Genomic DNA, 16780 nt, shown 5'->3' on the forward strand with positions numbered 1-16780 from the left:
TTTAGTTTTAGAAAAAAATATAGTGCAAGCACGGGAGCTTTATAAGTACTACATGTCCCAATTTCAGCTTAAATGGGTTTAAATACGGTAATGTAAAACAACAATAAAACCCAACATTTGCAAGTCGAATTGCATTATGGGGGAAATGGGTCAGAAATGGGAGTCACAACCTTACCGTGATATAACCAATTATGCATTAGAACGGGTGGCATTGTAACGGGGTAGCACTGTATTATGATAGCCTTAAATAATAATAATAATAATAATAATAATAATAATAATAATAATAATAATAATAATAATAATAATAATAATACTCTGCCGAATTTCCTGTAGAGTTTCATGGGACGTCCGGACCACTGGGACCACATGTCACACAGGGTGATAATCCATCACACATCAGACAGGCTATTTTTCTTTTTTTAAATTGTATTAGTCATATTAACCACGTTCAATGTTTGGGTTTGATTTTTTTTATTGTTTTCTTTCACTTTTTTTTTTTTGACATACACTTAAATGTTGTTTGTTTGTTTTTACCTGCAGCGTGAGAGAAATGATGTGTTAAAAAAAAAAAAGACAATCATTAGTGAGAAGAAAGAATCCTCGTGTAAACTAATTATTTCCTGTTATTATTATTATTTATTTCTTAGCAGACGTCCTTATCAAGGTCGACTTACAATTGTTACAAGATATCACATTATTTTTACATACAATTACCCATTTATACAGTTGGGTTTTTTTTACTGGAGCAGGTGCTACAGAGCAGCCATCCTGTCAGTTAAAAGAAAGATAAAAGGAAATAATCACGTGCAACGGTGCGTCTGATTGGATAGACCAAGTGATTGTTTACACCTGGAAATTCCCTGGATTTACGGTGAGTTTTACTTATTATTCATTTTCCTTTTGGCTCACTATTGATTAATTTTCTCATACTTAACAGAAGAAAGGTTACAAAACAAGAGGAGGCCATTCGGCCCATCTTGCTCGTTTGTTTGTTAGTAGCTTATTGATCCCAGAATCCAATCAAGCAGCTTCTTGAAGGATCCCAGGGACTCAGCTTCAACAACATTACTGGGGAGTTGGTTCCAGACTCCCACAATTCTCTGTAAAAAAATGCCTCCTATTTTCTGTTCTGAATGCCACCTTATCTAATCTCCATTTCTGACCGCTGGTCCTTGTTTCTTTTTTCAGGTCGAAAAAGTCCCTTAGGTCGACATTGTCAATACCTTTTAGAATTTTGAATGCTTGAATCAGATCGCAGCATGGTCTTCTTTGTTCAAGACTGAATAGATTCAATTATTTTAGCCTGTCTGCATATGACATGCCTTTTAATGCAGGAACAATTCTGGTTGCTTTTCTTTGCACTCTTTCTAGAGCAGCAATATCCTTTTTTTAGCGAGGTGACCAGAACGGAACACAATATTCTAGATGAGGTCTTACTTATGCATTGTAAAGTTTTAACATTACTTCCCTTCATTTAAATTAAACACTTTTCACTATATAGCTTTACATTAATAGAAGTACTGCAAGTGTTTATATATTAGTGGCATTAGCATCTGCAGGTCCAATACGAAAGATCTTAAAGTAGGTTTATGTTAATTACATTTTATTTCATCTACTAACATGTGGCCTTAAATTGTGTTCAGCTGTGTTGTCTTTATTGGGAGAGGACAGAGATCTCACAGTACATTATAAGTGACATGCTACAATTAACATATACTGTCACATAATTGGACAATGCATAAGAAAGTTAAAAAAGACAGAATAGTAAGCATTTAAAGGAAATTAAATACATTTAGTTTGTTTTATATGGGTGGGACTCTAATCCCTGCAGGACAGCACAACTGTGCAACCACATTATTGACCATTCATTTTACATTCTCTTACATTTTCCAGTAATTCTTAACATTTTGTTTTGTTGTTTTTTTTAAAATCACAGATTTTATGGAAATTACTTTTGTACAAATGTTCATAAGTGTGAGTGGTTTGTATATTGATTTAAAACAAGTTATATAGAATACCAAGGCTTGGTCTGCTCTTTCAGATAGTCCAGACTTTTTACTTTCAAAGTAAAAAAATACTAAAAGCATGAAGACATGCATCTATGCAATTATCAGCAATATATAATTATACAGGAACTATTCATACACAGCCACAATCACCCAAATAAAATATCTTTGACAACTATAGCTCTATAAAACTCTACAGGAAATTCAGTACAGCATTATTATTATTACTCTTCTATATTAAACATTATTATTATTTTTAGATTTTGTGATGGAAATACAACCCTTTTATAAACAGCATGTTAGGTTTTTAAAAAAAGGAAATATTTACCCAATAGAAAAAAAGAACATTTCTGACAGTACAACTCAAAAATCAGTCCTCCAAACACACTATTAAAATCGCCCCGAGTGGGGACCACTGTGCCCTGAGCCCATTATTATTAGATATAAACACTTGTATTAATTATATTGGTGTAAAGTATGAGAAAATGAAACAATAAATTAGCCATAAAGAAAATGAATAATACAACTGTGAAATCATAATATAACAGCGGCAGCCAGTGGTCCGGACCACTTTGATGGAGTGGTCCCAGTGGTCTGGAACACTGTGATATCAAAGCGCCGAGTGGTCCCAGTGGTCCGAGTAGTCCCATGGAGTGGTCCGGACCACTGTGACGTCACAGCACTGAGTGGACCACAGGCCACAGAATGCTACAACCCCTTCTCTGTGTTGTGGGTTTAAAATCCTTTCTGCCTTCAGAAACTTGTGAGCTGGTTAAATGTGGTTTTATTCTGCATTGATCAAGGTTGTAGTAACTCGTCAATTTTTCATAAACTTCATGGAAAAGTTTTAACACTGTTTGTTTATTCTGCCACCTGTGCTGTGCAACTCTTATGCCAGTGCTCAATATACATTTATTAATTCAACTTTATTATACGTTTGATGAATTCTAACATTACGGCTTTCAAAATAAGTTATAGCCATAAGTGTGCAGCACACCAGGTGTACATTGCTGCATGCAATCTCTCAAAAACAAAAAAAATGCTTTTGGAGTTTGTTGGTGCATCTATTTGTTCTAAAACAGCAAGTCTCCAGGTAAGCTTTTTCTTTAAAACGCATCAATTTCTAGAATGGCAATAATTGTCCCTCGTAATTAGGGGGTGTTTTCTAATGAATGGGTTGATTACTTTATTATTCTTCGGATCAGTTTAGCTGGAGTGGCTACATGGTCATCTTGAGGTTTAGGACTCAATTGCAGGTTAGTCATGTCGTTCTAATTGTCCCGTGAATTTCACAGGGCCCTAGTTTATGAGCACTTCACAGTGCAGCACCTCATTAACCAACTCCAGAGGAGCAATTAACAAATGTCTCTACCAGAGACTGAAATGACATGTGGTGCACTGAACAGGAAATTATATTATACTACACATTTTTATTTTATGTTCATCAGATCAATTCATGGAAATTAATTAATGGCTCCGATTTGCACTAATTCTGTACTACCATTTATCTAAACATGACAAGGGATAATATTTTTTATCTAAAATGTTTTATCTTTGAATGAACTACTTCAATTAATTACATGAATCCTACTGCCTAACGGACTATTAGAGATGTCAGTACCACCTTAAATGCTTTCACATCACCTTCATACAGCACCTGTCTCTATCTGTTCCATGCAATCAAAATCTACAGGAGATGAGCTTTAGTTTCAATCTCCACTTCTACTGAGGCAGCACTCTCTCAAGCAAAGAATTACATTCACGTTAACAGTGATTTTATGACAGAAGCGGTGCAGCTTAAAACCAATCCATGAATAAATAAATACATTGCTCAATGAACTCACACTGCATTACCAAAGATGTGTTAAACTTTTCCATTCAGTTTTAATGTCATGACTCATTGAGGGAGAATTTGGATTTGAACATAATCAATAGTGACCTATCATATATATGTGAACCAGACGGTTGGTATACCAAATGGCTGAAGAAACTGAGTTCTCAACCCTGAGCTATGCGCAAAAATGTGAATACACACGCCACAAAATATTAGTCACTACCACCTCTAGGCCAATAAACTACTCTAATGTTCACTACAAGTATACATTTCGGTAACAAATATCAGTGAAAATTGTCATCAAATTCAGGGGAGCGGTTCTCACAATACAGCCTTCACTTGACTTGCCAAATGATCATTTAGAGATATCTCAAATTGCATTTTAAGATATCTTGAAATATTTAGAGATATCTGTAAATCATTTGCAGATACATGTATATTTAAATGAACAAGATAACTGTAAATAAACCCTTTTGAAGATATCTTAATTTCATTTTGAGATATCTAAAAATGAAACAAAGTTATCTCAAAATTGATTTACAGATATCTTTAAATGTTTTGCTAGCATGGTACGTCAAATTGCCATTTAGAGATACTGTAAAGCCATAAATATTTGGTGAATCACACCCATAAAAACTTTGCTCCAGAAACATGGCGACCTGTTGCAATATACGAAGTATGTATTGTTAGTGGAAAAATGATACAATAAAAGGATTGCAAATATTTATGGATTCACGGTATCTTGAAATAACTGAAAAGGACTTAAAAAGATCTCCAAACATTTTCAGATATCTTAAAATGATTTAAAGATATCTGAAAATACATTTTAAATTAAAAATCATTTAAAGCTCAATTTAAAAGATAGCTGGAATCCATAGAGGTAGAGCTGCGTTATGAAAATTGATACATAAATAGATGCTGCGATGCATTCGTGTGTGTGCCATAGCCATAGAAATTGTAAAAAAAAAAGTTGGCATTAAGCTGCATACAGTTGCTAATATCCGAAATACATTAATTATTTATTTATTTATTAGCCGACGCCCTTATCCAGGGCTACTTACAATTGTTACAAGATATCATATTATTTTTACATACAATTACCCATTTATACAGTTGGGTTTTTACTGAAGGTTTTTTGAACCCACAACCCTCCGGTCAAGGGTCCACAGCCCTAACCACTACTCCACACTGCTGCCCTTAACATTAAAGTCTATGGGATAGGATTGGTTCCTGTGAAAATGTTGTTAATACCCAAAAGTTGTCAATCAGGGTTGCTAATAACTGGCATCTACTAGCTATACATTAATTTGAGATCTCTCTAAATGATAATTTTGCTTGCCAAATAAAATTTCATGACAACAGGATATGTGATGTCACCAGCGATGTATGTCGTTGCAATGCTTAAAATCTGTGAATCAAGTTTGTGAAACAGAAAATCTGCAGACAAAGAAGCAAAATCGCTGCATAGCAGCAGCAGCAGCCATGGAAACAGGAGCAAGCTGGAAAAACGCAATAGAGGTGTGGCCGTGTACCTGGGATAAACGTTATTATTAAAAACAAGAAAGACAGAAATAATGCATGGAAAAAGCCATGTGGTATTATCATGTTCGCGACCCCCCCCCCCCCTCCCCCACTGTCCTTTTGGTAAACTACTGTAACAGATAAATAAGAGGGGCGTGGAGGTCACCAGCTTTCAGACTTTACAGTTGGAGTATTTTGTATCTAATGTAAATTCAGAAGAACCCTACCCAGTGTATTCAAAAAAAGTCTAAACTCAAAACAGCTGCCAATCAAAAGAAAATTCAACTACCAGAAGATTTTCACTTATTTGGAGTCATTATTGTGAATAAACATTATAGCCGTCACAGTTGTGCCCTGCAATATAAAAAAGGAGGGAGGCTATTTGGGGAAACAAGCAAGAAGTTGGTGAACTTTTTGGATCATGTTACTATAGCACTGCAGGATCATTTAGCAAAAGCTGCCTTCCGACACCAAAGCTATTACCCCTCCTACCCCAGCAGGACAGCACACAACTTTAAACCAGCAGCTCACTTCATGCCCAGCTGTCACTGGACACTACAGCCACAAAGCAGCTGCCCAGAGAACAAAAGTAACACTGTTCCTAAAAATAAGAAACTCTTTCATGGCAGATACTGCCATTTCTGAAGAAAACTAATTCTGATACAATCCAAAATACTTCCTTCAAAATAACCTAGAGTTCAGTGGAAAGAGTAACCAACAAAATGACACACTGATACAATCATTTTATACTGCTAGCTTTTTTTAGAACAGATATTTTTGTGCTTATTGAATCATGTCATATGAAATAATCCATGACCCTTAAAAATGATACTCTGTTGTGTTACTCTTGCTTTGATGGTTTCAAACTCAGTTTTCTAACATTAAAAGTATTAGCATTAATTGGATTAACATAACAATGATAATGATTTGTTTTAGGTCATAGAATTAGGACATCATTTAGCATTTTAATCTAAAGGGAAGTCAATGTCGATACAAAACTGCATTACATTTGTAACAGGTTCATCCATACACCCCCATATTCCGATACACTCAATAACTTGGATTAGAGGTTCTGCAGGTACGAGTAAAGTGTCTTCTCAGACCAACTGAAGTAAGCCTTTAGGAAGAGCCTGGCCCATGGAATTAGGTTTGGGTGTCCCTGCGCTATACTGTTTATAGATGTAAATAAACTTGTAAGAGCAAGATGGATACCAGAATACTCCCTTGACTTGTCTTTGGCACTCCACAGTCTCTCTACGCTATTGTGCAACTCATCATAAAAGCAGCAATACTAGGCAGGAGTATCAATACTAATCATTGTCATAGCTTTAGCACACACTGCAGAACACGCCTGTTGCAACAGGTATACAGATAGCTATTCCAAGAATGTGACAGGTAAGAAAGGGCCGCAACCCGCCAAGTTGTTCAGCCATTCAATCCTCTCCCTCCTGACTCCTATTGCTTCCTATCCTGTTTAATGCGTGCTGCAGACTGCTAACTGTTTGAAACCCAATCCATTACCGATGCCATTATTTGAATGAGTCTATCCCATGTAATTCTTGTACGATCCTGTATCCACGCTGCAGGACCAAAGGGTGCAAGCACAGAAATGCTAAAAGATCCTGCCACTTACCCATGCCAGACGTGTAAATTGCTTTGACGGACTTCTTCATTTTGTATAGGACACCTCTGTCAACATCTAGCGCCTGGAAGAAAGTGAACGAGTACATCATTAAAGCAAGAGCTACGTGCCTCCAGTAATAGAGAACACCCACGCTTTGGGATTTTCTTTGCAATGCGTGAGATAAGCAGCCTTTTATAACTTAGAATATACAGATGGGTGTTCAATCATTCCAACAAGAAGTTTATTTGCCTGTCACAGTGACACTGTGTCTTGACCAGCTCACAGAAATGCTGGGGAAAACTGTGTTGTAGAGCAATCTAACATGACAATAGTCAACAAAAGATGACCAAGACAGAATAGGGCAGGGGTCTCCAGCCCTGGTCCTGAGAGCTACTGGGTCTTCTGGTTTTCATTTCAACCAAGCTCTCTGTTACTTAATTGCACCAATTATTGTCTTAATTCATCCAGATTAACAGGTGTTCCAGATCTTTAGCTATTGATGACAAGACACCTATAAAACCTGAGGATTTGGGGCTCTCCAGGACCACGGTTAGAGACCCCTGGAATAGGGTATGGATAGTATTGTAGCATCATTGTGTATCAATGAATCAAGATACTGCCTTTACAACACAACAACAAAAAAGGTGTGCATTGTGTACCTTGTTGTTAATCGTCTTGATAGTTGCAGGGATGGAAATAAGATTCCCATTCCATAGCAGTTTGATCCATTCCTGGTTTTTCTACGAGTTTAAAAAGACACACCTGAGCTGGTTGACCTGCTATGCAATAGCAGTCTTATTTCCATCCCTGCAGTGGTACAAAAACTGGTTCTTCCTGTCCATTACCTTTTGTCTTTCAGGATATTTTTTCTTATTACACATTCCACAAAGTAGCACGCCAGTATTGTAATATGCATCGTATTATGGCCTGCATACTGTGGTACATATTGTATCATAACTTAGTGTATTGTTATATGGCTATTTGACAAATGCACGTTACATTATTAAATTGTGGCTGAGTGCAGGATCACCAAGGTCTATCAGAAGCTTCTCAGTGACAGGGTTGAGACCAGAACCCAGACTCCGTTGACAGGAGTCCTGACCTTAACATACCATGACAGGCATTCCTAGACCCCGTCATAACTGAAGAGCTTATTACTGCATCAAAAAAAGACCTGAATGTTTCAAGCACATTGCCTTTCACTTAAATATTTTAACAAAAGCATTACAAGGGTTGTATTATTGTTTTGTATTTGTATTGTACTACAGTATGAGAACACACAACAGAAAATATGCATGGTGAAACCTTTTGAAAATGTGTTGTATCTTTTGAGAGACAGCTTTAAAAGATACAACAAAGAAACGCTCAGAACTCAAGCACCCCCACCTTGGACTTTGTTAAGTTCATAGTACAATACCAGCTCAGCTTGTCTGTGAGTGATGTTTTTATGGCTGCTCTATACCCTGGTGGTAGCTGAAATGATCAGTATGAGCAAGCCTTATTTATTTGTTGTCTTTCAAAGAAAGAAACCTAGTGAGTGATCGAGAAATTGGAAACTCGTTCATTTTAAAAGACATTCAAATTGTTTCATTTCTTTAACATAAAAGGCACCATTTTTTTATAACAGCAAAGCACTACTGCACATATTTTAGCATGTTTAAATAACTAATGCAAGTGTGATTTCAAAAGGGAAGACCCGTTCTCTGAAGGCCTGTGTAACCATAGCAACAAACCAACACCTCCGTCACAGGCGAGGCAGATCTGCTCCTTTTCATTCTCCCTGAAAATGACTACTGCACCAATCAGCAAGGGCATACATACGGACATTTTCCTACCTTGCATTCAAGATTATAATGAATTCAGCAATTTGCGCTGCTTCAGATGCAAATTATCTTATTACAAGTAGAGACGTGTAAAAAAAAAAAAAATTAAAAAAAGGCTGGAAAACAAGTTTCATTACTGTGAGTTGCTCTTAGATTACATTATGTCTTACAGGACTGACACATTGAATAAGGCACATTCTATATACTGTAGATAAGCCACCCTATTTATGAAGCTTTACCCAGGAGTCACTTAAAAGAATGCTTTGTTAATAAAATACATTTTGATATTGCACTGTATTTCCACAGTTTTATTAATACCAAACATCCACCAAAAAAGACTTAGGATCCCCAAAAAATTATTAGGACACCAAATTTCTAAATTCTTCCTCTTATAAGATATCCCAAAATAGCAACACACATGATTCACTAATGACCCCCATAACCACACCCAAAGTTTGAGACAAATGTAATCCAAATCTGTCAGTTTAGACCACTTAGTATGTAATTTGGCATGAAATAACCAACTCTAACGCTTGAAAAGTATAATTATGGAAACCTCTGTATCAGTACTCTGTTGAACCGTGTGTGCTAAACACATAAAACAAATAAAACAAACATTACTTATATATTACTTAAACAAACACTGTGGGTTGAATTATAACAACACAAAAACATGATATTCTAAACCCATTCAGCATGCACTGTACTGTAGATAAAAGCTTGAAAACACACTATGGTCCGAAAAAGTTCATCGTGCTGCAAGAGTATACGCTGTAATGGGCTGTCGCAGTATACAAAGGGAATTCTCCATGTCATAGTATACCAACAGTATTCTCCATCTCTGACCAACCCTTTCAAGTGTTTTCACCAGTAAAACAACCAAAACAAAAAAGATCAAAAGAAAGCGCTTTTTATCGGGTTTTAAAATACAAATCCTACAAACACCTAAGCCTGGATACTAGTCTGTTGCCTTTATGCATTCTTGAATAAATACAGCATGTTGTTCAGTAAAATGCAGGGAACTTTCATTTACAATTATTTTTCTTGTGATCCATACAATAAAAATAGTTCACCCATGGGAGGCACAGACAGATATCATATACTGTATGTGCCAGCCTTGCTGCTTCTGTTCCCTGACATTAGCCAGTCCAGCTCCCATCGATCTTCTGCTTCAGTTTCAAATTGTACACGATAAATGGTTTGTTCAAACAGACTTGGTAGTAATCTCCTGAATGCATTACTGCTAACAGCCTTCACTTGCAGCACACAGCTGCCTTAAGAACTATGGAATCTCTTTAAGAGTTTAAGTCCAAATTGATCTTATATTCTAGTGTTTTTTCCAAGGACATTATTGCTATGCAGTGTTCGTACTAAGTGCAATCCTAGCCAAAAAGCACAGCAAGCACATTAGCCTTAAGTAATAATATACCAACTCTAAACCGACTGCCTTCTTTACCTTTCCCAAATGTTAACCATGTCAATTAAAAAAGGTTAATTAAAAAATACTGTACTGCAAGAACTGGCTTTAGACAACCTAAACAAAAACTAAAAAAGAAGCTTGAGTAAATTGCAGTGCTTCTTACTGTATGACTTCTACTTAAAACCCTTCAGTGATACCATTTGTTGCTGACATTACATACTGGATAACACATCACTGCGACAGTTAGATGACAATAAATAACAATGGCAACATTTAAAGCCTGCTTGTTTGAATTTTGGTTGTGTCGAGTGCCCGATCTTGACATTGCCTTTTGTGCTCCCGTTGGTTGGGGAAGAAAAGCATTTGGGCATTGGTGACCTCATAGTGATTCTGTGACCCCCTACTGGTCATACGGCCAAGGAGAGAAGGCCGTCCCATTGAACTTCAGTCCTCCTCACTGGTGAGAGCTGAGAGGGTTCAATCATTATTACTAAGGTACACATCTAGCGAGTGTCACATGGCGCTGTATGCCCCTCACCGCGACCCCAACGCACATCTTCAGAAAAGTCCTCCAATAGAAATTTGCTGCCACACAGTAGTTGGGGTGGCTTTATCTCAATGTGAGATACAAGTCAGGAAGGAGGGCATTGCCCAACTGCACTGGGAAAAGTTTTTTTTTGGTAAGTATTTTACTTTCACAGGGAAAGGGGTCAAGTCAACGTGAATTCAGAAACCATGCCCAGTGTTTTTCCGGTGCTTTTTTTTGTAATCGAGGTTGTTCGATTGGTTAAAACCGAAAATCAAAAGCTCTATATATAATATACAATACCCCCCTCCCCCATTTTGAACGAGCAGGAGTTTGGTTAGCGATTTGCCTGATTGCGCAGCATTTTTTTGGTCTATTGCCCACACAAGGTTTTCTGGGTGGCTGCCTGTAACATCAGCCCTGACCCCATCCCATTGTTCTCGCTATGGAACAATTTGATGACAGCATGTCTAGCAGCCCCCTCTGGATACACAAAGGAGCCCTGATCCAACATGTTTTGCGCACACAGAATACGCTTTGTAGGGATTTACAGCAACCGTTTTCCTAAAACTGAGCCATAGAGGAAAACAGAAAAATGTAAAATAAATGTCAGTACTTTATACCTTCAACAATGCAGACCTTTATGTAGGTCTAGGTAACTTCACTTAACTTGGTGGACCGGAAAATCATGCATGGGTACTCCCATTAATAAAACGCATTACTTAAGGATATTCAGTTAGTTAAGGGCTTAAAGTTATTTGTGTAATGTGTGCCTAGAACAACAGGACATAATTCAGAGTGTGCATGCTTTACACTGCTATAGATATACACACGCCTTGGAAGATACATTTTGAAATCTCTTGGCTGCTACCTTTAATGTTGCTGTAGTAGGTTTTTTGAATGATAAGGCCTTTTCATTCAAGGCATAAAAACCAACAAAAAGAAAAATGAATCAATCTCTATAAAATAGCAACAAAACGCAAGTCATGCAATAGCCCCTTTAGAGCTTAGAAACACCAGAGGATTGCCAATGCAAGGCAAATTATGCATTTCAATTGAAACTGGTGTGATTTTACACATATTGAAGTATTGCAGTGGCCAATTCATCATAATAATACAACTTTCAACACAAATGATCCCAAGGTACTTCCCCATATAAAAAAAGAGAATAAAATAATGTAATTGTAGAAAAACATCAATTCAAAACGCTCTACAATAAAACCAAGAACACAAAAAGCAACAAACCAACTCAATCATGTCACATCCCCACAAATCAATGCAATCATTTGGAAGGTTCTGCCCCATTGTTTCCTTGTTGTACAGTTCTGTTGTTAAATTAGATTTAACTAAAAATGTCCTTTTAAATTCTGCGCACAAACTTTTCTACCTCATCTACTGTTAAATATTTGGCATAGCTACAGACATATGCAGCCCATACTGTCCCTAAAGCTGAATTCATCTTTTTGAGCTGTATGAATGCATTGTTTCAGGCAGCCACACAAAATCAGACAGCTAAATTTAGACCACCATCCCCACCCCCCTTCCCAACATAGCTCAAAAGAAATTCAGTTGGATTCTGCCCAACATCTGTGTGGGAGTGCGAGGCACAGGGAGGTCAGGTTTAGTCTATTGACTGAATCAGGAAAGCATCCAGCTAAGCAGTCAGGCTATCATCTAACGGCTATTACAAGTTGAGCTGTAAAAGTTTAAAATGTGTAAACAGGACAAGAAGAAACTCAACGTCATGCTCAATTTTTTATGAATATCATTTTATTTTTTACATGATTGTCAGTATGCGTATGTATATTATAGAGCACTGTACTGTAATACTGTATGTGAGAATGACTGCAACATTTGACATTTCAAATATAAAAAGTTAAACAGCAACAGCATACTTTCTTTAGCTTGTACATGGTGGTTTAAAACATTTTAAACAGTTACTGCACTCTAGTGTAATGTAGATGTACAATAATAGTTTGAACCAACAAAACAAATAGAGATAGGACTATACAATTGTTTATTAATTACTGCCAAAATTAAAGTGCAGAAAGGTTTGCCATGTTGTGTATTCTATGCCAAGGCAGATATTTCAAAGAAGACCATTTGAAATGTATTAAGGTATAGCATGCATCGCCATGGATGGGCTGATTGGGAGCGCAAGTCAAGCCTTCTGTACATACAGCTCCCAAGCAGGGAGGCCAATGAAAACAAAAAGGCTTTCTTATTGAGATGGACTTGATCAGCTGCCAATGGCTTTGGTTTCACAGACTCCCTCCATCACCTCAAGACCGCTGTCAATTACCTCAAGAAAAACAACGCGACTGTCTATCTCACCCTCACCCCCACCCCCAACTTCACTTCCATTTCAATAAACCTCTTCACTGCATCACAGTAAATACTGAAAAAAGAAGTTTTACTGCGTGCACTTTCATAATTCATGTTCTCTTACATCCTTCATGGACTTAACAATACTGAACTACAACTAATCCCCCCATGTAAAACAGACACCGCTAACAGACAAGAAAGCTTCAGTAATAACCACTTAAAGATTAAACCTGCTGGGTTGCAATGTTCACTGGCCTTTCACCCTTGGGGCCACCACTTCAATTCCACATGATTGGTCATCCTTAAACAGGCATCTCATTAATGACATGCTCTTATACAGTTACGGAGGCTGCAGTGTTTGAACTTCTGAGCCATCAAAAAATAGGCAGAAATGTAAATGTTCTTTGACGTTTGCTACCAAGTTAACACATTTCCATGCTGCTGATCAGGGAGGTGTCAAGACATTTCAAGCACGACTAGCTGGGACTATCTAGAATCAACCGTTGGCCAACTAAGACAGGCCGCTAAGTAAAACTTTCAAGAACTGGAAGTCACTTACTCAATGGTCATGTGGTCATCTATTGTATTTAAGGGTTACTATCTGAGGCAGAAAGATCAAACATCAAGCAGGAATGGCCACTGCATCTGTTATTAATACTATTATGAACAGTGTTTTATGGCTTACCAAAATCGGGCTGCTTTAAACTAAGCTGCCGAGTTTTAATATGCTATAGGTCCAAGGGATCTTTCTGTAGAATAAGCACTGTTCTATGCTTTGAAACCATTTCGGTGCCAATACGCCTATCTACGGTACCCCCATAAATAAAAGGCATTTATGAAGCCAAGACAGCAAATAAGGATCCATACTATTTAAAACCCAACTGAACTGTTTGGATGTAATATCAAAATGCTCCATCTGTAGTTATTTGATGTCCATAACATTATACAAACTACAAATAGGGTTAAGAGGATAGACTTCAAAATGGCAAGTCAGAACAAGAAAATCCATAGCAAAATGCTACTAACTGAAAATGTTAAATTATTCACCTCAAGTGGCAGGACAAAACATGTCTCAGACACCCACAGTAACTATGATATTCCTGGAGCACACCGAGTGCACAGGCAAACTATCTGGTTTGAGGTTTCTTGTTTATTAATAATTCAATTTTCAGACTGTGCCTTCCAAGCAAGTCAAAACACCAGCAAGAGGGAGTTACTGTTCAGCACTGTATCACAGGGCTACGAATGAAGCTGCTTACTGAGATTCCATTGGAATCTTTGAGTTACTGTTCAGCACTGTATCACAGGGCTACGAATGAAGCTGCTTACTGAGATTCCATTGGAATCTTTGAGTTACTGTTCAGCACTGTATCACAGGGCTACGAATGAAGCTGCTTACTGAGATTCCATTGGAATCTTTGAGTTACTGTTCAGCACTGTATCACAGGGCTACGAATGAAGCTGCTTACTGAGATTCCATTGGAATCTTTGAGTTACTGTTCAGCACTGTATCACAGGGCTACGAATGAAGCTGCTTACTGAGATTCCATTGGAATCTTTGAGTTACTGTTCAGCACTGTATCACAGGGCTACGAATGAAGCTGCTTACTGAGATTCCATTGGAATCTTTGAGTTACTGTTCAGCACTGTATCACAGGGCTACGAATGAAGCTGCTTACTGAGATTCCACTGGAATCTTTGAGTTACTGTTCAGCACTGTATCACAGGGCTACGAATGAAGCTGCTTACTGAGATTCCACTGGAATCTTTGAGTTACTGTTCAGCACTGTATCACAGGGCTACGAATGAAGCTGCTTACCGAGATTCCACTGGAATCTTTGAGTTACTGTTCAGCACTGTATCACAGGGCTACGAATGAAGCTGCTTACTGAGATTCCATTGGAATCTTTGAGTTACTGTTCAGCACTGTATCACAGGGCTACGAATGAAGCTGCTTACTGAGATTCCATTGGAATCTGTATTCCTTTCCAGGGCTGTCCCTACAGCCAAGCTGAAAGAGGAGCATCAGCGAGAGATTAGTGGACCAGCAGGGAGACTCTGTTGAGTTACTGAAGGGAGTCTGACCCTTCCTGAAAGAGAAATTGGGTTAGGAAACACCAAAAGGATAAATAAAAACGGATTAACCCATGAACCTGCAAACCTCAAAACCGCAAGGCATATCTACTGAACAGCGCAGCAAACCTTAACAACATAGGCAAAGATATAAAATAGCCTACCCCCCCCCCCCCAGTAAATGCCAATGGCCCCAAATCTAGGCTTTATACACGGCTACGGTTGCTGAGGTAGTTCGATGTCCTTTTCTAGGGATGCTCTAGCATTCTGGAAGGCAGGTTTAAGTAGTGTACTGTATGTTTGAGGCACCAGATAAGCTTTTGTTTTTTGTTTTTTCTATAAAATGTCTCCTCTGCACAGATATCACAAATGGAAAGCGAGCTGATTCGTCAACTGTTACCATGTCAACAAGTATGTCAGCAACATACATCCCCAGCATGCCCGTATAAAATGAGAGTTCTCAGGAACATGACCAATTCACCAGAAACACCCAGACTGAAATCCCTCCATATAAATGAATCATTGAGTTGTGCTAAACTACTGTGTAAAGCAGGTTGCATTACAATTAGAGAAGTGCTTCTCAACATGTAAAAAGTAATTGTAACACATGGAGGGAATATCTTTGGGTATGAATGCCCAGCTGTTTTAATTAATGCAAGCTGCACAAATGTTAATGCAGTGACAGCAAGCACCACTTCCCCATTAATTGGTGCTAGCCTGTGATAAGGGCTTGAGAGAGCTGCTTTTTGATAGTGTGTAAAAAGCAGCATGGCAACATACAGGCTCTTGGTGTGAAGTGTAGCTACTGTATACAGAGGCCAAACAAGCCTCAACTAAACATGGCACACACCTACAAGGTCATTATTGCTTCCTGACATGGGTTTAGAACCTCTCAGCTTCCGACAGCAAAACTAAAAAGGAAATCATTACTTGAGGTATATAATACCCAACTTCCCTTTTCATCTCGCTTTCAAGGCTCAGTGTTAAACTTTCTTTTTTTGTTATTTTTTGTGTTTTTAAAAGGAAGGGGGTGACTGTAGTGACAACATGAATCTTTCGGTTGACAGTTTTCACCACCGCTACATGCATCTTTACTGTACATGTAAACCGTTTCACCTAATTCATCCATTTTTAAAAGGACAGCCTGGTAAGAGTGTGTATGGGGAATATGGTGCGTATGGGTAATAGAGTGAAATATGGAGGAAGGAAGGAAGGAAGGAAGGAAGGAAGGAAATTGCCTGAATGCATTTATTGGAAATAAAGCTTTCCTTTAAAACAAAAAAGCAGCTGTTGATGCATCTCAAAGAGCCAACCCCATGTACAAATAAGTAAGGTCCCTTAAGGTGGAACAGTTACTTCCTTAGTTTAACTTGTTCAACACTGCAGCAAGTAAACAGGACAGCAGACAGGTAAACCAATCAAGATACTTAAATATGGCCATTTTTATTTTAAAATAAATAAATAAATAAATAAATACAATGGGAATAGTCAAATCTATTGCATTAAACTGGACCTGGATGTGAAAGCAAGAGCTTAATGGGGAGTTTAATTAAATAAATCAAGATATTGCAATAGAGGACGAGGAAAACGTGCTTACATGGCCACAAACCTAAAAACTCTCATTT

General features: G+C 37.8%; 1 protein-coding gene across 7 annotated transcripts in view; it reads right to left on the reverse strand.

Annotated features, from left to right (window-relative positions):
- LOC117411049 (arf-GAP with SH3 domain, ANK repeat and PH domain-containing protein 2) overlaps nt 1-16780 on the reverse strand; it is a 70981-nt gene that overhangs the window by 43237 nt on the left and 10964 nt on the right. For all 7 annotated transcript variants that reach the window (XM_034018092.3, XM_034018091.3, XM_059025801.1 and 4 more), the window contains exon 2: nt 6998-7070. In XM_034018092.3, coding sequence (XP_033873983.3) covers nt 6998-7070 — 73 coding nt within the window. The remainder of the gene's footprint in view (nt 1-6997; nt 7071-16780) is intronic.

The sequence above is a fragment of the Acipenser ruthenus genome, chromosome 6 (assembly GCF_902713425.1).
Source record: "Acipenser ruthenus chromosome 6, fAciRut3.2 maternal haplotype, whole genome shotgun sequence".
NCBI lineage: Eukaryota > Metazoa > Chordata > Actinopteri > Acipenseriformes > Acipenseridae > Acipenser > Acipenser ruthenus.